Genomic DNA, 24,259 nt, shown 5'->3' on the forward strand with positions numbered 1-24,259 from the left:
AACGTATTATTAGTACCCTTCACGTATTTTGTGGGATCTTGCCATCCGCGCTCTTCCCACAGCTTGATGCAGAGGTATCAAATGTCTTTTCTCCAGAAGACCCTGCCTTTGGTCTCACTGAGGTTAGGCTGCCACAGGGATGAGATGGTGCAACAATGTAAGAGTAAGAAGACTGAAAGCTGAGCCATCAGGATACCTAAATGGTGTGAAAACCAAAGGAGGAGCGAAGACAACATCTGGTAGAGAAAAGTGTTACGGTTAACAGGGAGAGTCAATGCAAATCACAAAAGTGTAAGAATATCTATTTCATAGCACATGAGTTCAAGATGCCCCAATTTAATCAGTCTACGTAACTATCTTGAGTCCTTGCAGATTACCTACCTATAAACGTCAAACTGGAGGCTGGTGTAAATACTAGAATGACTAGCTTGATTCAGCAGGTTATTTTCTCTGCATCATACTCCTCTTCAGTAAGGCATCATGATACCGATCCCAGAAATACTAAGTGATTACGCTGGTACATGTTGAACAAAGAAGACACACTATACCTAGACAAAACTATGCAAGCAATCATCTGAAAAACTAGGAGCAGGGGAGGATGTTTAGTTTAGAAAGAAACACATCCAAAACTAGAATTTTATATTAGAAAAAAAGCTATGTTTTTATAATACAAATTACATAAAGGTGGACATAATTGTAAGTGATCCTCAACCAGAACATGAATATATGAAAATTTCTAGATGCATCAAGAGAACATCCATCTCCAGAGACTATACCCCAACCCAGCCTTGGTCAGGAAAAGGGGACTCTACAGGCCTAGTCTCACCATCCCCATCAAATATAGGTAGAGGATGCCACATTCACCACTTCTGAAGTTCCATCAGGCTGCACCCTGCCCTCCACTGCAGTCCTATCCAGTGAAACCACAGACACTGGGCAAGGTAGCAGTACACCAATGTTAATCAGGAGGGGAAGAGGGTGCAACCTCACTTCTAGTATTTCACATTTGGAAGAGTGCCTTGGCAGTGAGGAGCAGCCCAAGGCCCTTCCCAGGAAAGAAGCAGGCACAGGGGCCAGGACTCAGGCTCCATTTTGACCCAACGTTTATTGTCCTTTTACAATATGTCGTTTTTGGTTTAGAAACTGCTTGTGATTAGTTTTCCAACATTAACTCAAAAGCATGTAAAATAAAAATCAACCTACTCTCTATATAAACACCCAGCAACTGCAGCCCTTCACCCTCCTGCCCAGGTTGGGTAGGGGAAAGGGAGGGCTTGGGCAGCATTGAGTGAAGTGCAGATGCTTTGCTGTGGGGACTGGTGATAATGCCTTTGTTCACACCCACAGAGGTTCCTCCTGCACTGCTCTAAACTACAGCAGAAATGGTATAGGCCCCAGGCCCAATTCCTTGTTGGTAATTCACTCTCTGCCTCCCAAATGAAAATCGCTTTTATTTTATCGCTTTTGTATTAAATTTTTTTTTTTGCAACAGTAACCCCCTGTCCAGAGTCTGACTGTAGCTGAACTGTTCAGACTGAGGAATGGAGCAGGCTGTGGGCGCACGCCTGGTCCCTCCTGGGCGAGCGCCCCCACCCTCAGGGAACAAGGTCCAGCCAGGCCAGCTCACTGCTTTCTGGCCACCACCACTTAGCCATACAGGTCATCATCATTATCTTCTGTGTACACACTGCCACCTGTGCCACCGCCACTGCCCTGACTGGGGCCAGCTCCACCCTGGTTTCCTGAAGGGAATCTGTATTAAGAGCAGAGGCAAAAAAGAGGGTTAGGATAGGGCTTGTGTATGATTTTCACAATTACCCCTTCTAGCATCCTTAGGGCTCCCACTACCTTGGTTGTATAGTTCCCCAAGATGACTTAAAAATAGCCCACTGAAACCTAGTTACCTGAAGCTGCCAAAGCCTCGACTCTGCTGAAGGGTCTGAGCAAACATTTCATACTTCCGGATGTCATTATCACTGACAGAACGGCGGGCAAAGCGCATAGCTTCCTCAAAGTGATCTCGGCGGATCTCAGGCACTGGATCATCCTCTTCTACTTCCTGTAGGATGGGTAAACACAGACCACCAGGGCTGGTTAAGGCTCTGCCTGGATTCCTTCCTTAGCCTTCCTGACCCCATTATTGCAGCAGCAGATTGGGCCTCTGCTATCCAACTTGAATATGCTGCCAGGCCAATATTCCTAAAACTGAGTCACTGCCTTGCTTAAAAACCTGCCAATGTATTCTGGAAATGGTAAAACTGTAGGGACAGATTTCACTACCAAGAGCTTATGATGGGAATAAAAAGCTGATTAAAGTGACATGAGAGGGATTTCCCTGGCAGTCCAGGAGTTGACACTCTGAGCATCCAGTGCAGGGGGCATGGGTTTGATCTCTGATCGGGAAACTAAGAATCCACACGTTGCAGCCAAAGAAAGGGGAAAAGGTGGCATAAGGGAACTTTTTGGGATGACAGAAATTTGTCCATCTCAACTGTGGTAGCAGTTACAGAACTTAAAACATACTTGTTAAAAAGCATGGAAACAGTATACTAAAAATAGTGAATTTTACAAAATGTAAATTATACCCCATAAGCCTTTATTTTCAAAAAGAAAATGTCAATGGCTCTCAGTGCTTATCACAACTGAATTACACCTTACCAACAGGCCTCACTTCCAGTAACACACAACCTCTTTAATGTATCCAGGTTCTCCCAATTCCTGCAGTTCTATTCCTCAACCAATCTACTTGGGTGACTTACTTCTTCTACCCAACCTCGATTCTCTTTATAGCCCAGGCTCACACCCTATCTCTTCTACTAAGAAGCCACTCAACTGTTGTGACTTTGGATCACTGTAGTTTATAAGCTTTTATAAGAGGGAAAGAAACATCACCAATGGTAAAGAAAGCCAATTACTTATTTGCTCATTAAGTCAGTTTCCAACACTGTGCCCTGATACAGAAGGAAACAAGTGAGAGAACAAGAGTCCCCATCTTTATTGAGCTTATAACACATACATATCAAATTCTCCATTTGAATTACACTTACACTTTTCTTACACTTTTGTGATTTGCATTGACTCTCCCTGTTAACCGTGACACTCTTCTCTACCAGATGTTGTCTTCGCTCCTCCTTTGGTTTTCACACCATTTAGGTATCCTGATGGCTCAGCTTTCAGTCTTCTTCCTCTTACATTGTTGCACCATCTCATCCCTGTGGCAGCCTAACCCCCTGAATTAGGGGGTCCATGAAACACCAGGAATAGGTCCATAGATCCTAGCTTCTCAGCCCTGCTCTATTTGTTTCTATGCTCATTTCTTCTCAGCCTTTGTAATTCCTGATTGACATGGTTATCTACTTAGCATTTTCTCTTCCATGGCATGCTAAACATCTGATAGATGAACTTTCCAAAACCTTACACTCTAGGGCACTGTGGAGACTGTCCCCTGGCTCCCTACGATGGGCACATCTGGGTTAAGGATGCAGACTCACCATTGCTGACGGGTTGGTTTGCCGCTCCCGTTCTCGCCTAATTTCACTCTCGATCGATTCACGAATGGCCAACTTGCAAGCACGTTGGCAAATCTCGGTCAAGTCAGCTCCAGAGAAGCCATTAGTCATTTTAGCCAGGAACTCTAAATCCACATCCTAAAAGAAGCAACAGAGCTACCTTAGCTTTTAGCCTCTTTTCCCCTGAGATACACTGATCTTTGAGCCACCAAAGCACTTCCAATTCCACTTTGTTCCATCTCTGCCACCAGTTTTATTCCTTATTCTAGATCATCTTAATACCCTCAAATTTTCCATCCTTCCTTTTCAACCATAACCCCAGGAATCCCCAATGGAACCTTGTCCAGGAACCAAGGAGCATTCCGCACAGCCTGCAGATTCATGACCCTGTGACCCAAGACCTTGCACCTGCCTTGGCAACTGGGGACTTGCGCAGGTTGGCCTTGAGAATGGCAACACGGGACTTCTCATCGGGAAGCGGGATATAGATGAGCTGATCAAGGCGGCCAGGTCGCAGGATGGCAGGATCAATGATGTCAGGTCGGTTGGTAGCGCCAATGATAAATACATTTTTCTTTGTGGACATGCCATCCATTTCTGTCAGGATCTGGTTGATGACTCGGTCGGCAGCCCCACCACCATCTCCAATGTTGCCACCACGGGCCTTGGCAATCGAATCCAGCTCATCAAAGAACAGTACACAGGGGGCAGCTTGGCGTGCCTGTGAGAGGGACAGATGGACTTGAGCATTAGCACAACTGGGTCCCTCAGACCTGAGAAAAAATGGAAAATAAAGTGACCTTCACTGCCCTAACTGAGCTGCCAGAATGGGATGGTCTTAATCTCCCAAAGAACAGCCTCTACCCCTAACTTGTTCTCAAGCAAGTGAATTGATAGCCCAGGCACTTGTAGCTCACCTTGTCGAAGATTTCCCTCACGTTGGCCTCAGACTCTCCAAACCACATGGTGAGCAGCTCAGGACCCTTGATGGAGATGAAGTTGGCCTGGCACTCATTAGCAATGGCTTTGGCCAGCAAGGTTTTCCCACAGCCAGGAGGTCCATAGAACAGTACTCCCTTGGAGGGTGTCATGCCAAACTTGAGGAATTTGTCTGGGTGCTCCACAGGATACTAGGAGGAAAAAGAAAGACGATTTGGGGATATCTCCCCCAGTTTGAGAGAAACTCAACCTAACAGAAGCATCCTCCCACACCATCTCATGGTGTAAGGCGACAGGCTTCTTGGTGCTTCCAACCTCAGAACAGCAGGTTCCTGAATCATGCTCATAATTTCTGCAATCAATATGCCAACACCCCAATACCACCAGCTCAATGACAATGTGCTGAGACAGTGACCCACCCTGGACCAAGCATCCTACCTGGACCAGCTCCTGAAGCTCACGTTTGACATCCTCCAAGCCCCCAATGTCCTCCCAGGTCACTTGTGGCACCTCTACCACAGTTTCCCGCAGTGCTGATGGGTTGCTCTGGCTCAGGGCCCACTAAAAAGGGAAGAAAAATTGGGGATGAGAATTGCCAGGAAAGAGTTCAAAGTGCATGTGCATGTACCTGAAAGGGAGAGCGGCCCTTACTCGGAAGTCATCCATAGTAACTGCCAGGGAGTTCATGACCTCAGCATCAATGGTCTCGTCTTCTAGGTCAATGAGGTCCATCTTCTTACGGATGGCTTGCAGAGCAGCCTCAGAGCACAGGGCTGCTAAGTCAGCTCCCACATGCCCATGAGTCTCATTGGCTACCTGCAGAGAGAAGATCTACTTACTCTCCTGTCTCTGAGAATGAGACCTAGCTTAGATGTCTCTATTCTGCCTTAGATAACAGAACCCTGCCCTCTTCCTCTGACTCCTATCTCTGGGTCCTCCATTTCCCTAAACACATACCAGCAGCCCTTTCATTAGCTGGACTTTAAGTATTCAAGCCTGCACTTGGGGCCTAGAAATAAAGCTGCCCCCAATATTCTGGTTCACCCTAATTCACTGTAAACCAAGAAAAATGCCAACCCTAGTTTCCTGGATTCAATCTCAGATCACTTCCCTTTCCCTGCCCAGGAATTAAAATCAATCGCCTCCCATCTGAAGCTTCTGTCCCTAGTCAGTTCCCTTCAACTGTATGGAAACAAGACATCTGAACTTTTGGCCAGCCCTCATCAACATGCCACCTGTTCAAGGTCCACATCATCTGCCAGCTTCATGTTCTTGGTGTGGATCTGAAGAATTTCCAAGCGTCCTGTAGCGTCAGGGATTCCAATATCCACCTCTCTGTCAAAGCGACCTGTGATATGATGCATAGACAGGGATCATTTCTGGTGCATAGGGAAGAAGGGCCCAGGCCTAAGGCGTCCAACCATTACACTGTGACCAGGAAATGTCTGGTGTTAGCACTGAAAGCCCCATATCTTGGGAAATCCCTCAGTCTCAGGCAAACCAGGATGGGTGGTTACCCTGGACATGACAAGGAATAAGGGAAAGAAAGGACCTTACTCTTTACCTAACTGCAAAGGGCTTCATGAAATCCTCAAAAAAAAAAAAAAAGAAATCCTCAGGATTAGGTGACTTAGATGAAGGACAGATATGGGATCAACAGGATTAAGCCCACTGGAGACATAATCTCCACGTGAGCAAAGACAGCAAAAAGAGTTATTTGGGGTCCTTACCAAATCGCCGTAGGGCTGGGTCAATGCTGTTGGGTCTGTTGGTTGCTGCCATAACAATGACATGTGCTCTCTGCTTTAGGCCATCCATGAGGGTCAACAACTGTGATACAATACGCCGCTCCACCTCCCCATGGGTCTGTCAGGACAAAATGTCCGGTCAGAAGTGAAGTCAGGACCTTTTAAAACCCTACTATCCCCTTGGTTAAGTTCCTACTTTCTCTCTTTTGGGAGCAATGGCATCCAATTCATCAATGAAAATAATAGCAGGAGCATTCTTCTCAGCCTCTTCAAAGGCTTTACGAAGGTTGCTCTCAGACTCACCGGCCAACTTGCTCATGATCTCAGGACCTGAAAGCAAGTAGAATGCATGAAGTGACAAAAATACATCCTTCCTCAATCTCAAAAAGTATTCAGATATCTTGTCTGTCTAGCTCAGAGACAGGTCCTGGGTGAGAATGTGGTAACATCTGCCTACTTTCTCACAGCCCCTACCAACAATTATCCCAGGGTGGCCACCAAGCCAGGATAAAAGGAAGTCAAGGGGCTCAATACACTTATCTCAGTTGAGCTGAAAGGTATGAAGATGGTGACAGCAGATGCTGTGGGACCTCTGACCAGAGCAGAAGGAGCACCGGTTGGACCTCTACCAGTGAAATATCATTCTCAAAGAGATAGTTGATCTCAGCCAGTCTTTCCCCAAACCCTCTCAAATAAGTAAGCACTCCTCTTTAATGTCTTCAGCCTGTTAACGCTCTTTCTCAAGGTAGGATAAATCAAGGGACACCAGAATAGCATACCCTCCTGTTGCTCTTTATCTGTCTGCAATGGACTTTAGAATACAAACACTGAAGTATACATGAGGCTATGTATACAAATAAGCATGTCCATGATTTCTCCTGCTCATGAGACTGGGTCATGCTTAGCTCAGAGTGGAGTCCAACCAAACACAAAGTGAACCAAGTCTCCTACCATTGATCAAAAAGAAGAAGGCGCCAGTCTCATTTGCCACAGCTCGAGCAATCAAGGTCTTCCCAGTCCCAGGAGGTCCATAGAGCAGGATTCCCCGAGGAGGCTGAGGACCAGTAGAGGGTTGATTAGGTTCAGACTCTCATCTTCTCCAAACCCCAGGTACCCTAAAATGGCCTAAGAAGGACTCTATTTAAACAGGATGAGAATTAGAGCTCAACTCGGAATGAGCCCTCAAACAGCAGTTGCTAGGAAGACACTTTACTTCAGACCATACTCACTCCTCTTTGCAGCAGAGATAATAATGCCAGAAAGCTGACAATACTTATGAAAAAATAGGAGACAGAGAGCAGAGAAACCACACTAAGAAACTCTTAGTGTGAGTGAGTCTGAAGATCTTGGATCTAGGAAAAGTAAGAGGGCATTAGGCCAAGGGCATGACTTTAGACAGGTAAGAGCCAAGGACTAGCTCAACCATTGAAGACTGTTGGCCAGAGGCTCACTCACTGCTATAATCACAACCCTCCAGGATTTATTATCATGTGGGAATGCCTTCCCCTACCAACAGCCACAAGTTTTCCTCTTTGAAGTTGTCTTTTCTCTGGCTTCATCCACTGGAAGGATATGGAAAAGTACCCCCAGAAAAGATAAATTTATTTACACAACGTATATTAGGGAAAGGGATAGATAGAAACTTCATCTTCAGGGTGTCCTATGATACAGGAACAATTGAGATGTTACATTTTAGACCAGCAGTTCTCAAATATTCTGGACTCAGGATCCTTAACACTGCAAATTTCCTTTACTGCTATTGGGCAACACTTGGCTTCCCTGGTGGCTCAGAGGATAAAGCGTCTGCCTGCAATGCAGGAGACCAGGGTTCGATCCCTGGGTTGGGAAGATCCCCTGGAAAAGGAAATGGCAACCCACTGCAGTACTCTTGCCTAGAGAATCCCATGGACAGAGGAGCCTGGCAGGCTACAGTTCACGGGGTCGCAAAGAGTTGGACATGACTGAGCGACTTCACACACACACATTCTAGACAAGCTGGCAACTATGGTGAGACTTTAAATAATAAATATTTAAAACAGACTATTTATGTATTTATTGGGTTCATTAGATCCATTTATAGGGCCCATTAGATAAGAATGGTCTTTACATTTTGAAGGCTGTAATTAAGAAAAAAAAATTCAACAGAGAACTTAAATGGCCTACTCTGTTCTAGACCATTAGTAGCTTTAACGAATTTAGAGTGTTTTATAAACCTGAATATAGTACTTCCTCTCGAATCCAAGGCAATGATGAAACACAGATATGAAAACATATCTGAAAACAGATATGAAACACAGATAGACAGTGAGTTGTTGTTAATCACCACAAGTATTCTGGGCTAACAGAGCCCAAAATACTCACCTTCACACCAATGGCCTTAAAGAGGGCAGGATGTCTCAAGGGCAACTCCACCATCTCCTTTATCTGAGCTAATTGTTTCCTGCAGCCACCAATGTCATCGTAGCCCACTTCATTCAAGGACTCTTCCTCATCCTGAAGATGGAAGAGAAAAAGAAAAGAAGGTAAGAATGCTGCGATCAGCAGAAGGTGAGTTTCTCTGAAGGTGGTATAGAGAATCTGCTGTATGAGAAGATTCTCCTCTAAGGGGATCATGCCTCAAAGAACAATTCAAAAAACCCCAGGGCAAGAATTTCTTTATTTATATGGCCATGCTGCGCAGCTTGTGGGATCTTAGTTCCCCAAAAGGGATCAAACCTGCACCCTAAGCAGTAAGAGTGCAGAGTCCTAATGACTGGACTGCCAGGGAATTTCCAATCTTTGCTTTTACTTTATATTTGTTTATTTATTCCATGGCAAAGATTTCTAGCATAGCCTTTCCTCATTACATTGTCCTTAGTCTTATTGCAGTGGGTTCCCCTAAGACCTGAAGCTAGAAAGTGTGGGAAATGGGCAGGGGTCTGGATGTCATCATTAGCATCACTTCTTCAAAAATCATTTCAACCACTTGACTCATTAGGCTCAATCTAGATTTTAAAGATTATTGATATCAGATACTTCTAAAAAATACCTAGGTCCAGAAATGAATAGCCATGCTTTCCACCTCTGGGAAGTAGCTTAACCATCAAGCCTGAGGATTCTTTGGAACTACCACACTACTGCCCTGCTGAGCACTCACAAAGTGGGATACTGGGATCAGGAAGAGAACTCACCTCTCGTTTGATTGGCTCCCCTTCACAGTGGATCACTGTGTCTGGTGCAACAATGCAATAAGGACTGGGATCTGTCTCCACTACTTTGAACTCTACAGCACGCATCCCACCCCGGACAAGGAAAATGTCTCCTGTGAGAGCAATCAGCACAAGAGCAGTCAGAGGTTATCTATCACCAGACCAAGCTAAGAATTCCCCATCAGAACCTGGGATCTAGAATGCCAAGTTCACTAGATACTGTCCTTTCTCCTTCCCATCCAGCATCATTAAGCATCAGGCAAAAAGAGAAAACGAAATTGTGAAAAGTCTCTCTGCCCCTCAAAAGACAGTGAATAAAACCTGATGTGCCAGGAAGAAGCCCATAAGATTTTTGACTTCTGAGGTATAGATAACCCAAGCTTGCACAACCACCACCACCAGCAGAACTGTGCTAAGTATTAAATACACTGTGGACTGTGATACACCCCAAATTGCCCACCTCTTCCTTCAGAGATACAAGAGAAGATAGCTTACTGTACTAGAACAAGCAGTGGGAATGGGAAAAAGGGGAAGTGCAAGGAAGCAGGGAAGGAGAGAGTACACATGTGCGGAATGTGTATGTATGCATACATGTATGAGAATAGACAAAGATGGACCAAGGTTTACTTTTGGGTATCCCTACAACAATAGCCCTTGAGTTCAGTCCTTAGAATTATTTCTCACCTTTCCGGATGGGTCGATAAGCTTCCAGGAAGTATGGCTTAAGGTAAACCTCAAAGAGATTGCCAGTGATGCCTTCCACTGTGTCATCGATGGGTAGTACATGGATGCGTTTGCCGTACTTCACATCAGGGCATGGCTGGATACTGAGAATGACAAGCAGACTCCACATTACCAACCACACTGCAGCCCCAGGCTCTGGGTATCCAAAAGGGCCTGGCACAGAGAGCTGATGGCGAGCCAAAGAGAAAAGGCAGGGATGGCTTTAGGTGAAGAGAGGCAAGAGGGTAGGGTGGGAGTGAAGGCAAAGCAACAGCCAAGCAGAACAGGTCATACGCAGGGTAGAGTGATAGAAGGGGGAGCCTCTAGAAGAAGCTGCTGGGATTGCCCACTCCCAATCAATGAGGCAAAAGAAAGACCCACACATCTGGAATCCCCACGAAGACACAAGAGGGAAGGTCTTCAATGAGACATATCCAAGGATAACCCATTCTGGTTACTACTGGTAACCCAACATTACAAAAGGGGACCTTAGTCTGACAAGTGTCAGGGTCAGAGAAATACAAGTGAAAAAATCATCTTGGTCAGATGGTCAGAGCACCTTGAGAAAGTGACTAAGCACTTTCAGGAAGAAGGCTCCATAAAACCTAGAATCCCCCCAAAAGAATCAGAAACCTGAGATGTTCCTGGCCAGGTGACAAGATGGTTGGGTAGCAGTGGCCAGTGATGACTTCAAGATGGAGAAACCTCTTGCCTAAAGTCTAATCACTCAGACTGGAACTATCCAAGGCCTGGCTCAAACTATGCCTCTCACCTCGATTAGCTTGGATCTTTATACAAACCTGCTACGAGTCCACCTTCCATGCCCATACTCCCATCTCATTCTAGCCCCGACAAAAGCCATCAATGCAAGGCTATAAGCTTATTTGGCAGATACAGCCCTCAAATGGCATCCTAAACCAAGGTCTATGGTGTGACCCCTGGTAGAAAAAAATAAAGGTACCAAGAAAGTCAAGAAATGCCAACCTGTCCCAAGGGTCATGAAGAGGCAGATTTTGAAGTCCCAGAGGCAGACCCAAAACCTAAAGACAACCTAGAAACCTAAGTCTTCCCATGGCCTGCAAGCTCCCAGTATCTGCAGTTGCCAAGGCCTTTATGGGGGTACTGCCTGTAAAGCAGGCAGTCTCTGGCCTCCCATCCCTGAGGGGCCAAGAACTCCACACACACCTGATAACATCCCCCAGGTGTACGCGAAGGTTATTCCGAACAACTCTATTCATTCGAATCTTCTCATCAGAACATGTGTCATCAGAAAGCACAATGCACACAGCTTCCCGCCTCTTCTTTCCTTTCAGCAACACTGTGTCACCTCGGAACAACTGCAGTTCATCCATCTTGGGCTGAGGAAAGAAGGTTAAGGCCTTTGGGTCACTGGGCCAGGGGATAAGCAGCAGCCCTGGAGGTTGGGATTCCCAGTAAACCCCATTCTATCTGTGGTCACTGCAAGAAAAATGAGAAAAGAAACCTGGGAAAAGCCCTCAGGTTAAGTGCAATAAGCAAAGATTGGACTGTGGACCCAACTTACCTGGGACAAGGATACCACACTGTTGTCCTCATTGATGGCTTCATCAACAATTAACCGATTGGGACGGTTTTTCTGTTTAAGAATGGCTGTTGATAAATCATCGCCTTTTGAACTAGAAAGAGAAAAAGAAGTCAGTTCCAAAACAAATTCCAGGAACGTCCCCACCAGTCTCTAAAACTCATACTTGGGAAAGAAATAGTACATTGATGAAGTTGTCCCCACACAGAGCTCAAATAAAGAGAAAGTAAGCCAAGATCAAGAATGCTTATCAAGTACATATTACAATTCCTGTTTCAGCAACTCTTGGTATTCCGAGTACTGGTATCCCAGCTGTAAGACCCCAGGTGATCTTGCCTAGGGTCAGGAAACTAAGAAAACAAAATAAAAGTGGAGGCTGAGCAGTAATTAGAGAAATGGAAATAGTCTTAGACAGTACAGAATAGTGATTAAGAGAAGGGGCTCTGCAGTCAGACCTGTTGGGTCTGAATTCCAACCCTGCCACTTAGCTGTGATCTTGGGCAAGTGATTTGACCTCTCTGGAGGCTGATATAAAATGGGGACTACAGTAGCACTCATCACAGAGGATTACTATCTTAAAATAGTGAGATGTTGAATGCAAAATGGACTGTCTTAAGTGATATATGAATGTCTGGCATATGGTATCTGACGTTTAGTATGATTAGCATTGCAGAACACAGCGCAAGCTCTTTCTTTGCTGACCTTCCTACAGTAAGTAAGACAACCTCCCATGGGGCTTGGAGAGGCCCCAAGCCCCACAAAGTAAGCCTGGAAACTATGAAGAAGAATCATTAGAATTACCCTTTCTACTGGCTAAACCTGCTGAACGCCAGAGCATTCTGTACACCACAGGAATGCAAAGCATAAAGACCATTATATTTGAAAAAAGCGAACACAAAACACTATCAGATCTGGAATCTTCACCAGAGAGAAGCTCAAGCTCAAATGGAGTTTCAAGGTTATCTCTGCAAAGACACACAACTCCATGGAGTTGGTTCAAAGTTAAAACCAAGAAATGCTGAGACATGGGACAAATCCAAATCCCTCTTGTCTAAATCAAGGTTGCCTGAGTCTGAACTCAGTTTAAACTACCTAAATAAACTATCTAAATAAACTACCTAAACCACTTCCCAACACCAATTTCTCTGCGGGCTCTCCCTTTAAAGAGAAGGTCTTACCTTCTCTTAGTAAGGCTCAGGAAAACATGGGCATTAACCCAAATAAGGAGGCCAGACAATGGAAAACACCAGGGAATAAATAAAAAGAAACATTTCCCATGGATTATTTCTTCACTCAACAAATTAACAAGGGGTGTGTCTGTGTGTGTGTGTGAGCTTCCTGGCACTAGGGGTCAGAATCTGTCTGCTGATGCAGGAGACTCGGGTTTGATCTCTGGGTCAGGAAGATCCCCTGGAGGAGGACATGGCCACGTACTCTTCAGTATTCTTGCCTGAAGAATTCCATGGACAGAGGAGTTTGGCAGACTATGGTCCATAGGGTTGCACAGAGTTGGACATGATTGAAACAATTTAGCATGCACGCATATATTATGTTTTTCCCTGGTGGCTCAGATGATAAAGAACCTACCTGCAATGTGGGAGACCTGGGTTTGATCCCTGGGTTGGGAAGATCCCCTGGAGAAGGGACTGGCTACCCACTCCAGTATTCTTGCCTGGAGAATTCCATAAATACACCAGGCACTGTTCTAGGATCTGGGAATTATCAGCCAACAAAAGACAAAATAGTATTCCTACTGGAAATATCTTCACAATTTGCAAGAAAAAAAGATGTCTGTATTCTAGAATAACAGCTAGGAAGTTAACAGGATTTTTTTTACATCTTTTGGTCCTAATACATTCAAAAGTAATATTACACAAATCCCACTCATCTAAAAATGTTGTAAGTTTTCTGCTGACCCTCTCACATAGCCTGGATCTTTATTCATTCCCTTTAATTTCCAAGAGTGGAGTTTTCTTAGCTTAAATTTGCCTCCCCCAACCCAAAAATCCCCTGGAGAAGGAAATGGCAACCCAATCCAGTATTCTTGCCTGGAGAATTCTACGGACAGAGGAGCCTGGTGGGCTACAGTCCATGGGGTCACAAACAGTCGGACACAACTGAGTGACTAACTTTTTAACCCAAAGGTGGTGATCACAATGCTGCAGAGGCATACTCTTCCAATGCTGATAAACATCCTGGAAAGCAACCATGGTCAATATGAGAGGGCAATTTAAATCCATCAATTCTCCCTCTCTCCTATGCATCAAAGTATCCTTCAAGGGCTGCCCATCTTCCTGTCTGATGTATAGGACTAGGGCTAGACAAAAATAAAGTATCAGGAGCCTCTAGCCATCACTTTGTATTTTAACCCCAAAGCTGCATTCTAGGAAAATCTCCATTCGGCCTACATTCCTGACCCTGGCACTGGAGAAGAGTGGGATGCTCTTAAAAGACCTTTAATTCCACATCTATCTACTGAGATCAAAGGAAGTAATCTCTACATGATGGAATTCAGTTTGATCCCCGGCCAACAGTCCTGAAGAACTGTTTTGGGGGACATCCTCCTGGTCTTCGGCATGATTCAGGCCCTTTTCAGAACCCCAACGGGCCACAGGAGACTTGGACAGAGTTCAGGTTAAGAGTCATCAAAATGACATAGAGATCAGAAACTCTTATGATGCCAGGTTTCAAGAATTCTGGATTTTTACTTTCAGTCTTGGCAACTAAAGACTAAGAGACTACTTTAATTATTAAGTAGTTCTTTTAAATAGGCACCTGAGTAATACTTCATCTCAATTCAGAAACTTGAAAAAAGGGAACACGTCTCAAAAAAAAAAAAAAAAACCCCACCTAAACTCTCAAGTCAGTAAAGTGATTTGCATAGAAGGGTTTCCACAGGATGGCAGTGTCTCCCCTTATACTCCTAGTATCTAAAGCCCTTGATTCTAAAATGGGCAGAGGTGGTCAGGTTTTATCTGATGCTTTCCTGAGCAGAGGGCCCAGGATTTCTCAACACTGCTGCTTAGGGAAAGGAATGTGTGAGTTTAAGGGAACTCTAACCTTCACACCACAAAGACTGAAATCTAGAAAGGCCGACAAAAAACGACCTGAGATTTGAATTTTATCAAGAACCTAAAGAATCCCATTTCACAACATCAAGGAAAACTGACGAAAGCCTTCTCGTATGAATAACAGGCCTCAAGTATTATTAATATGAAGGCGGCCAGAACCGAACGGCTGGGCCCGCCCTCTCCTCAACAGCCTCTCACCACTCAGGTCTTTAACTACTGGCCACGCCAACCCAGCTCTAAAAGGGCTTTCGTGAGCTTCCCTGAGCTCCCAGGCCTTTCCCAGCTCCGGCCTCCGCCTCGGTCTCCGGGCTAAGGCCTTCACGTGGCTCAAAGTCCACGCCCACCGGGCCCAGTTAGGGCGTTGGGCCCGCCGCGGGGCCTGCGCTCTCCTGGGACCAAAGGCCCAAAGCGGGTGGCAGATCAGATCGCAGGTGGGCGCCGCAAGGCCCCGGGGCTCTGCGCCGTCAGTGTGAGCCCGCAGAACTCACTAGGTCGGGACGGCCCTTCCAAAGGAGCCAATCAGGCCGGCCCGGGCCTGCATGACACAGCACGATCTGGCCCAGGCCCCGACCCAGGCCCAACGCAAGCCCCGCCTAGGGGGCGCGCGGGTGCGCAGCTGGGCCCGGTGGGGTCCGCGGCTCCTCATTCGCCCCCTTCCTCTTCTTCCCTCTCCCTCGTTCCCTGTCTCCACCTCCAAGACGCGCCCACAGCCAGGCCCGGCTGGGCCTACCCAGGGCGGTGGGTCTCCCGGTGCGCGCACCCACAAGGGGCGGACGGGCGCGCGCACACACTCACTCAGCTCCGGAGGCCATGGCGCGCGCTTCTCCCAGCCGGCGGCTGTGGCGGACCGCGGGTAACGGCTCTGAGGGGTGGCAGGCGACCGACTGGGCCGGGACTCGGCTCTCCCGGAGGGGGGGCGAGTGGCGGCGACAAACCCGCAGGCCTCCCTCTCGTTTCCTCCCAGCGGCACTAGGGCGGTGGACGAGCGGGCGGGCGACGCTAGCGCCTGATCCGCGAGGGGGGTAGCGGCGGCGACGACTCAAACGACGGCTGCAGACGCTTCGCTAAGACTGAGCGGAGAAGAGCCGAATCATCGGAAGGAGAGGTGCTCTCACCCCAGCCAATCAGCGTCTGCCCTGGCGACTCCCGCCCGCCTCTCCGTGCCTCTCCCCAGCAACCCGCGGACCGGAGCCAATCAGGAAATTCGTTTGTGGCCTGGCTCCCGCCTCAGGGGCGCAACACGCCTAGTAACGCCACGTCAATTGGCCGCAACGCTTCGCTTCCTCGACGGATTGGGATTTCCGACCAATCAACGAAAAGAACAGGGCCAGATCGACTGGCGAAAGGAGAGCCTTTATCCCTGGGAGGCAGACTCTCCCACTTGGCTCCAGTTCATTGGCTCCTGAGTTTACCCTACTAGAAAAACCTGGCACAATGGATTGAACCCTTATATTAGCCTAGTCCAGTTGTATTGATAAACTACACACCCGTCTTCTACCAAAACCTGAGTATTCACTCTAACCCCTCTCCTTGCTCCTTCAGGACGCCGGCTCCAGCCACCTTTATTCTAGACTCTAACACCCTCTTAATCCACTCTACCCTATCGTCATTACACTCTTTGGTAATCGTAATCCCATAGGCTTTACAGTTTCTCGGGACTTGGAGATACATGCTTCCTTTCCACTGGCTATTAATATTCATGGCTAAAGGAGGGAGTAGACTCAAGTCCAGAAAGGAGTCAAAAGGCAGCTACAGAACACACAGCAGATTCAACAGAGCTCAAGGCAGCAAGAAAATTGTACACTGAGTACAATTTTGAGTCTTGGAAGTCCTTGGGCCCAAAATGCCAGGTTGTTGCTGTTAAACTGCTAAGTAGTGTCCGACTCTGCAACCCCACAGACTGCAGTGCGCCAGTCTTTCCTGTCTTTTACTATCTCCCAGAGTTTGCTCAAGTTCATGTCCAGATCACCAGGTAGCCCTAACTATTCAGTCTGCAGCTTTGGGGGTCCGTTGACTGCATTCACCCTTCACCCCCTATTGACACAGACATATTTGACTCAAACAGTGGAAATCCAAATTTGGGATTAGGGTGGGGGTGGGAAATTCTTTCCTCTAAGAATTTTTGCTTTCAGGTAACAAGGATTAAAGGTACTGCTTCTTGAGTAAGGATTCCCTTAGCCCTTTCTCGAGGCTCATAAGGTAGATGATGTTGGGAGAGGGTATCATGGACATCCAGCACTCAATTGAATCAGAAAGCTAAGCTGTGAGCCTTCCCACCCAAGTATATGTAGTAGGCAGACAACAGATAGATACGAAATTTTACTCAACACATGAAAAGGGAAACAGGATATGAGCAAGTCAATGCCTTGTTGGTGGAAGCAGGACTTCTCTGGAATCAGAATAGCAGTAACCAGACCAAATTTTACAGGACTACCATCAACCTCTCCAATGCCAGACATATACTGGAATGATCAGCTCCAGCCACATTTCCCAAGGATGGGATGGCAGAAAGCCCTTCCCACAGATGGCCCACTGAGGCCCCAGTTCTGGTTCTTTGAAACATGGCAGCTACAGGTCACGAGTCTCCAGATGTCTGAAATTCCTCACAAAGGGTTTCACGGTCAGGGGGACGGATCCAGCCCAAACAGGTTTCTAAGTACAGGGGGAGGGACCTGAAAGCAAAAAGGGTGATGTTTAAGGGAGGATAGGCAGAAGACTGAATAGCCATTCACTCCCTTGATTCACCACCACCCCCAATAGGCCTAAGGACTCTAGAAGCCAGCTGCCCCCTTAACCTCACCATGCAGTATTCTCCTGTGGCAACTCAGTTTGGGCCTCCAGCCTCCGCCAGAGAGCAGTGGCCTCATCCCTCCGATCCAGCCTCCTCAGAGTCTGAAGCAGGTGATAGGAAGCATCTTGATTACCTGTAGCCCCAGCCCAGAGCACAGGGCCTTAGAACTTGACACAGACTTAACATCATTTTATAAAAGGGGAAACTAAGGCCTAGAGCAGTAATGTGTTTTGCCTACATGGAGTCAGGGATACATCATTGCCAATAATGCCTAATCCTGGGTACTTCCTGCCCAGGACAAAGGGCTCAGCTGACCCTGCTCCTGCCCAACATACTCTCAGCACAGGTACGGTCTTTGTGTCTAAAGACATTAGGAAGCCTAGAGAACTCCCGGGAGGCCTTCACACATGCCTGTATGTCTTGCATATGTCTGCACAACTGTTATGTATCCCTACATATATACAGGCACAACCCCATTCACCCCTCCAATCAAAGAACATCACTCTTACACTAATCCCCAAGTACCTCCCCCATGGCCCTCTCTGTCCTTACACATCTGTGCATAGCTCATGCCTGCATATGTACATACCTGGGCACATCTGCACACTGAGAAGGAAGTCCTGTAGGGCTTTGGTATCCTGGCCAAGGGCCACCCATTCCAGTCCACGACTAATGAGGGCAGCTGTCTGAAGCTGTTGTAGTGCCATATCTGACGTACACCCCTGCTCACAGCTGGAAGCAGGACCTGGGGACCTCTCCAAAAATCAAGACATTTGTTTCCAGCCAGACCGTCCCCAAAACCTCAATGCCGTATCTCTTGTGTTTGGAGTCCCTTTCTCTTAAATCTCTTGGTGGGCTAGGACACATGGAAATGAAACCACCACCACCACAGAAAAACTAAGTCTAGCTCACCTTGTTCTTTATCCTTAGGTGTGGCCCGGAAGAGCAGCTCAAGACACCTGAAGTGGGATAGAGAGCAGGGGTAAAGAAGAGTTAACCTCAGAAACTCTGGGGTGAGTAGATTAAGAATAGAGCTTACCAACTCAGGTCCCAGTTACAAAATTATCCCTCCACATTTACCCTAGGGTCCTGGTTGGCTTCCTGAACTCACCGGCTATATTCACTAATTGCCTCCTTTTGGGCCCCCAGTTGCACCCAAGCTTGGCCCTGAAGCAGATGGGTAGCAGAGACCCAGTGTGAGCAGTGTGGTGACTCTTTGGTTCTTCTTCTGGCATCTTCCCACAGCCGAGGCCTCTTGGGAAGCAGAAATGATGTACGGCTAAGCAGCTCCTCACATACGGTCAAAGCATCCTGGGCTCGGCCTGCCTGGATCAACGCTGCTGCTGCCTCCAAAAACAACTCAGGTACACAGGGCCCTGGAGGGCAAGGTGGTGGGGAGAACTGCGGTGGGAAGAGAATGCAATGCAGTGTCTTGAGGAGACGTGAACCACTACCTCCAAGGCTCTAGTATCATCACCAGGCTCTAGTACCATGCAGGGACCATCCACTGCTTGCTGCCCTGGATCTCCCTTGCTCTGGGAACCTTCCCAGTCTGGTCTCCCAGAATGGACAAAAAAAAGAGCAGAGGAAAGGTCAGAAAAAAGCACTCCTGCTCTACTCCAAAGGAAACTCCAACTCTCCCACCCCACTACATAGAAACGTGGCATACCCACCTTTGGCTCTGAGCCATCCAGCAACAGGGCGAGCAGGTCCAGGTAATGTTCTGCAGCGTCTGCTGCCCTGAAGAGTCATAACCCACGAGCCTCACTTTAGGCCATAGCAGGGCCCTCCAAAAGCTCTTAGCTAAGGGCCCTGGGGTGAGGGAAGGGTGAGGTGTGGGACTCCAACATTGGCTCAGTATGGATCTACACTATTTACAGACTGGATCTGGGAGAAGACTTTATAGAGTTTTCAAGATACAGGAGGTTAGTGACGGGGAAAAGAGTCCTCAGCTCAGGTCCAGCAGCAAGGCAGGAAGCTGATAGTGGGGACCCGTGTCCCACTCCTGATTTATTTATCCTCTCAACTTGCAAGAACAGAAGCAGAGTCACACCACAGGGGTGCCATCAGAAGTGGGAAGGGGAGTTCAGGTGAGCAAGATGGAACCTCACCTTCCTGTCTGTAGGCATCGGCTTGCTAGCAGGTACTTGGCCTGGCTCTGTGTGCCACAGTGAAGGGGTGAGGCTGGGTCAGGTTGTGGGAGTAATAACTCTACCTCAATGAGAAGCTGACGAGCTTCAGGGATACGAGTGATACTCAAAGCCTAACAAAAAGAAGAAAGTTTCTATAATCTCCGGGAACTATATATCCTTCTACTTAAACCTTGACTAGTCACACAAGCACAAGCATCTCAGCATTACCTGCATCTTCGCCTGGCATAGTTCCTTACCTCAACCAGCAGCTCCAGACTCTCAATCTCCGCTGCTATGTTCCCCAGTTGCTGATATAGCCTGGAGGCCTCCAGAAGCGGGGGACCCCAGGTCGATCCCTCTTTCAGGGCTGCAACCAAGTAGAGCAGAGCTCTCTGTGGACTGCCCTAGGGGGCAGAAAGGACACAAAGGACACAAGCCTCAGCTACCCTCACAAAGTAGAAAACTGTGGTTTCTCCAACTCATGCTAGGACGGTCTTTACCATCTTACGAAGACAGGTCCCCAGGGCTGTGTATACCTGGACCAACAGAGACCGTGGGCACAGACCTGAGGCCGCTTCATGCAGGCTGCTCAGTGCCTTGGGCAAGCTCCCTGTGATCAGCTCCTGGAGGCCTGTGGGCAAGCAGGCTGTGAGCTTAGAGAGGCCAACAGGGCAAGTGGGCCTGATGGGGAAGAAGAGCACAGAGAAGTTCCACCAAGCTGAATGGTACAGGACAGAAAAGACATGAGCCCAGAGGACTTCTTAAGACAGGAAGTGGAGAGGAAGGGACAAGTCAGATTGTTAACTGGCCTTGACGATAGGCAAATGCTGTCAGAAGGACATCCCTCAAGCCTCGGGCATCCTGCAGGGTCAGCGGAGCATCTGACTCCTCAGCTGGGGGTCTCCAAGTTTTCAGAAGCAGCAGCATATCTTCAGAGGCTCTGCTCTGGGGAAGAAGGATGATGAGAGGTTCCAGGCTTTTAACTACCCCCTCTCTATCTCAGTCTGCCCCGAATGGACTTTAAACTCAAGGATCCTCTTGATTCTTGTTCCCTCATTTCTAAGAGATTAATAGCTGAGGGGAAAGGATACAGGTAGGAATAAAAACCTGGGGCAGTGATAATCTTAATGAGCCTTCTCACTCAGGATAAGTCCACAAGAACACAGAGCAGGGACCATGTTTGGGTTACTGACACAAAGACTGAAGCAGGGAAGTGACTTCAGCAAGGTCACAAGAGCCCTAATTCTACCCAAGATAATCAAGCTCCCAAGAAAATGCCTCCAATGAGGAACAAATCAGAGCAAGGTCACTTAAGAGTCCTGAGAGAACCGGGGTCTTCTGAACACCAACCCAGCAGCCTTTCCAGCACATAATAATGATACTGCAGCTAGGAAGGGTGGGAGGAGGAAAGAGACCCTTAGATCCAGATCACTATCTGAATTACCTGGCTAACAGTCAGGGTCTGCAGCAGCAAGGTCAGGTCCCCAAGACGGTTAGTGGTCAGCCAGAGGGCAGCCTGCAGGCCGGCAAGGTGGTGAAGGGCAGGGAGCAGCTCCGGCAGAAGGGAGGAAACACGGAGGGTGGAGTCCCACAGCCCCCAGAGCCCATGTTCCAGCCTGGCTTCCAGCTGCCCCTGCGTCTCCAGCACTGTAGAGTATACACACACATAGAGCTGAGGTGCAACCTCATCTCTAGCTTTCCTTCTCTGCAGGAGCCCAAAGGTCACAAAGGAGCTCCTGGTCTGAGGAATACATGGAGGATCAGGGCATCTCTGGGAGGTGACAGATTATGTTGTTCCTATCCCCCTGCAAGAACTTAAGCCCAGAATGAGGCTGGCAGGGGCACGGAAGGCAATCTCTGGCCCTTACCTCTCTCTAGGCCCTGCTGGATATCCTGTGCCAGGTCCTCAGTGAAACCCTGTGCCAGGTTTGCCCTCAGGGTGATAAAGTTGCAGATGACAGTCAGTTCCAAAGGCAGAACAGAAACAGTCGCAGGTAGCCCTGGAGCCACAAATGCTGATCTCACAGACCACTCTCAGGTGAAAGAGATCACTCCACCCCAACCAAAATGTCCTCAATAAAGAACCCATTCTGGTACTCTGGTAGATTATAGAACGGCCACAATGTTTTCCAAATAGGCCATCTTGGAAACTGTTTCCTCAAATGCTTCCGTGTGTGTGTGTGTGTGTGTGTGTGTAATGGAACAGCCAGAATGTTTTCCAAATAGACCGTCTTGGAAATCACTTCTTCACACGCTTCTGTGTGCCGATGTATGTATGTGTGTGTGTGCCTAAGGAAGAGAGAGATTCACCTGTACAATTGTACAATGATGATTCCATTCCAGTCCTGTCTGTGTCTTAAACAGGACTTACCCCCTGAGTAATCGCTTCAATTCTAGACATGCAGAACAGGAACTGGTCTCTGGATGTGGAGGGCAGGAGTGACTATCCTGGGGAGGGCCCTACTTACCCCGCAGACTACAGAGGAGTCCCCTGAGCCCTTCCAGTGCATCCTGAGCCAACTGCTGTCGCCTCATAGGCAGACTTGAGTCCTGAGCAACCTGTCAAATTTAGGATGGGGTAATAGTACTTTCCTTGCAGCTGTGGCAAGGGGTTTCATTCTCCAGCCATTTCTGGTTCTTTAGGGGAGGTCAAGCTCAGCCCCTACCCACTGGCCAGAGTAAATCCACTGCATACCCTTTTCCTGGTATCTGGGGGTTGCAAAGCAAGGGTCCCAGCAACAGCGTTACCTTGGCCTGTCGAACTAGCTGGTCATTCTTTTCCCTCCACAGGTCCAGGCAGCTGACGTGTGAGGCTGAAGAGCCCAGAGGAGTCTGGTGAGCCATGATAGCCAAGGCTGGGGCCAGACACCTGAAGGGGGCTGCTGAAGGGTAAGCCTTAAGCCCCCACTGAGCAAGGAAGAAAGGGTTCGTGCACTTCTGCCCCCGGCCAAGAATCCTTTGCTGTTCGCGGGGTTCCAATCAGGACGGCCTACCGTTTCCGGGAGAAACGAACTCTCCCCTGCTTGGCGGGGATTCCACCTCCGCCTTTTCTACCCGCGCTTCTGGTTGGCCCAGTTGGCAAAATGCTAGGCGGCGGTTGGTCGTCTTCCAGGGTTACTTACTCTTCGCGGGAAATTGGAAGAAGAAACAAGAGGCCAGACCAGAAAGGGAGGCAGAGACGGGCCAGAGATCGGAGGCGTGTCTGGCTGGGGAGGCCGTAGGGCTCGCCGTCCCGCTGTTCAGCCATCGAGGTTGCCAAAGCCTTGGGAAGTTGACCTCAACACCCGGAACCCGCGGCGAAGTCCTTCCCTCTCAGCTAAAGGCCCCCATCGGCCGGGAACTTCCCCCGCCGCGGCAGGCTGACCCGCCCTATGCATGCTGGGAGTTGTAGTACCAGTGGGAGCCGCCAGGAAAACTCCAGCTCCAGAAGTCTCTTCAAAAAGAACTGACCAGGACTTCCTGGTGGTCCAGTGGTTGAGATCCCCATTGCAGGGATCACGGTTCGATTCCTGACGTTGGAGGACCCCACATGCCTCGGGGCAACTAAGCCTAGGAGCCACAACTACTGATTCTGCCAGCTGCAACAAGAGAAGTCACCCAAGGAGAAGCCAGCCCACCACAAGGAAGAGTAGTAGCCCCTGCTCCTGTCAACTAGAGAAATTTTAGGTGCAGCACCAAAGACCTAGCATAGCCATAAGTTAAATAAATAAATAAATAAATAAGAACTGACTGGAGACGGAGACCCTTGGTAATCAGCACATCCTATCACCATGAAGCACCAACGTGCTCACCAGTCTGTTCAACCGCATGCAGTCCGACTAGCTGGCAGTGCAGCCCCATGCTTGTGCACCCTGCACTGCTCAAATGTACCTGCCCAATCCTTTCAACAAATGGAGGGAACAGAACTGGAGCTCCATATGCAAAGAAGAAACAAACTGCAACCCTTGCCATCTACAAAGTCAACTCAAAATGGATAAACTGGACTCGATTAAAATTAAAACCTCTCTGCCACAAAGACACCATCAAAGATGTAAGTCAAACCATTATGCTGTACACCTTAAACAGTGATGTCAATTATATCTCAATAAAACTGGGGGGAAAAATTCAGAGATGATTTCTCAATAGAAAATAAATACAAGAAAATTCAAAGAAAAGTCACAAAGTGGGAGAAATTATTTGCAAATCATATACCTCATCTCTTCAAGTGGTCACATCTCTTCCTGTTCTGGGCACCCTCAAACTTCAAACCCCAGTCCTGACCCTTCTCCTCAGAAACTGCTTCCCATTACTTTGGTGGACATTTCCATGAGGATTTCATGCCAGCACTTCAACACAACATAGAGGGGCACTGGAGACATCTTAGGATCTTCAGATTCATACGGTTTTGGCCCCAAGTCAGGAATAATCAACAGGACAAGGTGTGTTAGATGGGCAAGTAGGTCTGATCCAGGGAGGCCTCCACAGGAGAGAAGGGCAGAGTGTTCTGAAGTAAGAATACACGTCGAGGAGGAGACACAGCACTACTGGGGCTTCAGATAGTGAGTCGGTGCCCCATGATGCGGCTCTGTTATCAGCCAAAGCAAAAGAATTTAGTAAA

General features: G+C 47.9%; 2 protein-coding genes across 9 annotated transcripts; both read right to left on the reverse strand.

Annotated features, from left to right (window-relative positions):
• Nucleotides 1-1,080: 1,080 nt before the first annotated feature.
• Nucleotides 1,081-15,872, reverse strand: VCP (valosin containing protein). Its single transcript, XM_027549565.1, has 17 exons — nt 15,535-15,872; nt 11,651-11,762; nt 11,293-11,465; nt 10,069-10,211; nt 9,367-9,497; nt 8,558-8,689; nt 7,148-7,250; nt 6,393-6,526; nt 6,179-6,314; nt 5,684-5,796; nt 5,100-5,264; nt 4,887-5,009; nt 4,427-4,639; nt 3,922-4,230; nt 3,492-3,647; nt 1,905-2,059; nt 1,081-1,753 (listed from the first exon to the last, which is right to left on the reverse strand). Exons 1-17 carry the CDS (start codon nt 15,549-15,551, stop codon nt 1,648-1,650), a joined length of 2,421 nt encoding a protein of 806 aa, XP_027405366.1. The 5' UTR covers nt 15,552-15,872; the 3' UTR covers nt 1,081-1,647.
• Nucleotides 15,873-17,040: 1,168 nt separating this feature from the next.
• FANCG (FA complementation group G) lies at nt 17,041-24,250 on the reverse strand. 8 transcript variants are annotated; one of them, XR_003512281.1, is made up of 14 exons: nt 22,411-24,250; nt 22,131-22,221; nt 21,531-21,662; nt 21,107-21,309; nt 20,472-20,607; nt 20,163-20,293; nt 19,920-20,066; nt 19,642-19,793; nt 19,204-19,270; nt 18,642-18,931; nt 18,443-18,489; nt 18,120-18,275; nt 17,540-17,631; nt 17,041-17,411 (listed from the first exon to the last, which is right to left on the reverse strand). XR_003512281.1 is itself a non-coding variant. In XM_027549568.1 (14 exons), the coding sequence occupies exons 1-14, from the start codon at nt 22,504-22,506 to the stop codon at nt 17,315-17,317; spliced, it is 1,833 nt and encodes a 610-aa protein (XP_027405369.1). In that variant the 5' UTR covers nt 22,507-24,250; the 3' UTR covers nt 17,041-17,314. The 8 variants fall into 8 exon arrangements, 5 of the variants coding, with proteins under 5 accessions (XP_027405369.1, XP_027405367.1, XP_027405368.1 ...); XR_003512280.1 differs by having other exon boundaries at nt 17,540-17,663; nt 18,120-18,283; XM_027549568.1 differs by having other exon boundaries at nt 17,540-17,663; nt 20,199-20,293.
• Between the last annotated feature and the right edge of the window lie 9 nt (nt 24,251-24,259).

Source organism: Bos indicus x Bos taurus, chromosome 8 (assembly GCF_003369695.1).
Source record: "Bos indicus x Bos taurus breed Angus x Brahman F1 hybrid chromosome 8, Bos_hybrid_MaternalHap_v2.0, whole genome shotgun sequence".
NCBI classification, from domain to species: domain Eukaryota; kingdom Metazoa; phylum Chordata; class Mammalia; order Artiodactyla; family Bovidae; genus Bos; species Bos indicus x Bos taurus.

What these genes read in the sequence shown, in the direction of transcription:
- VCP (XM_027549565.1), bottom strand. An exon ending in CACCTGGGGGATGTTATCAG is followed by an intron (nt 10,212 to 11,292) that starts GTGTGTGTGGAG and finishes TGTCATTCTCAG; the next exon opens with TATCCAGCCATGCCCTGATG. An exon ending in TTAAGGCCATTGGTGTGAAG is followed by an intron (nt 7,251 to 8,557) that starts GTGAGTATTTTG and finishes ACTGGTCCTCAG; the next exon opens with CCTCCTCGGGGAATCCTGCT.
- FANCG (XM_027549566.1), bottom strand. Translation starts at nt 22,506, where the DNA reads ATGGCTCACCAGACTCCTCTGGGCTCTTCAGCCTCACACGTCAGCTGC. An exon ending in CGATGCCTACAGACAGGAAG is followed by an intron (nt 19,271 to 19,641) that starts GTGAGGTTCCAT and finishes ATGACTCTTCAG; the next exon opens with GGCAGCAGACGCTGCAGAAC. An exon ending in TGGATGGCTCAGAGCCAAAG is followed by an intron (nt 18,932 to 19,203) that starts GTGGGTATGCCA and finishes TTCCCACCGCAG; the next exon opens with TTCTCCCCACCACCTTGCCC.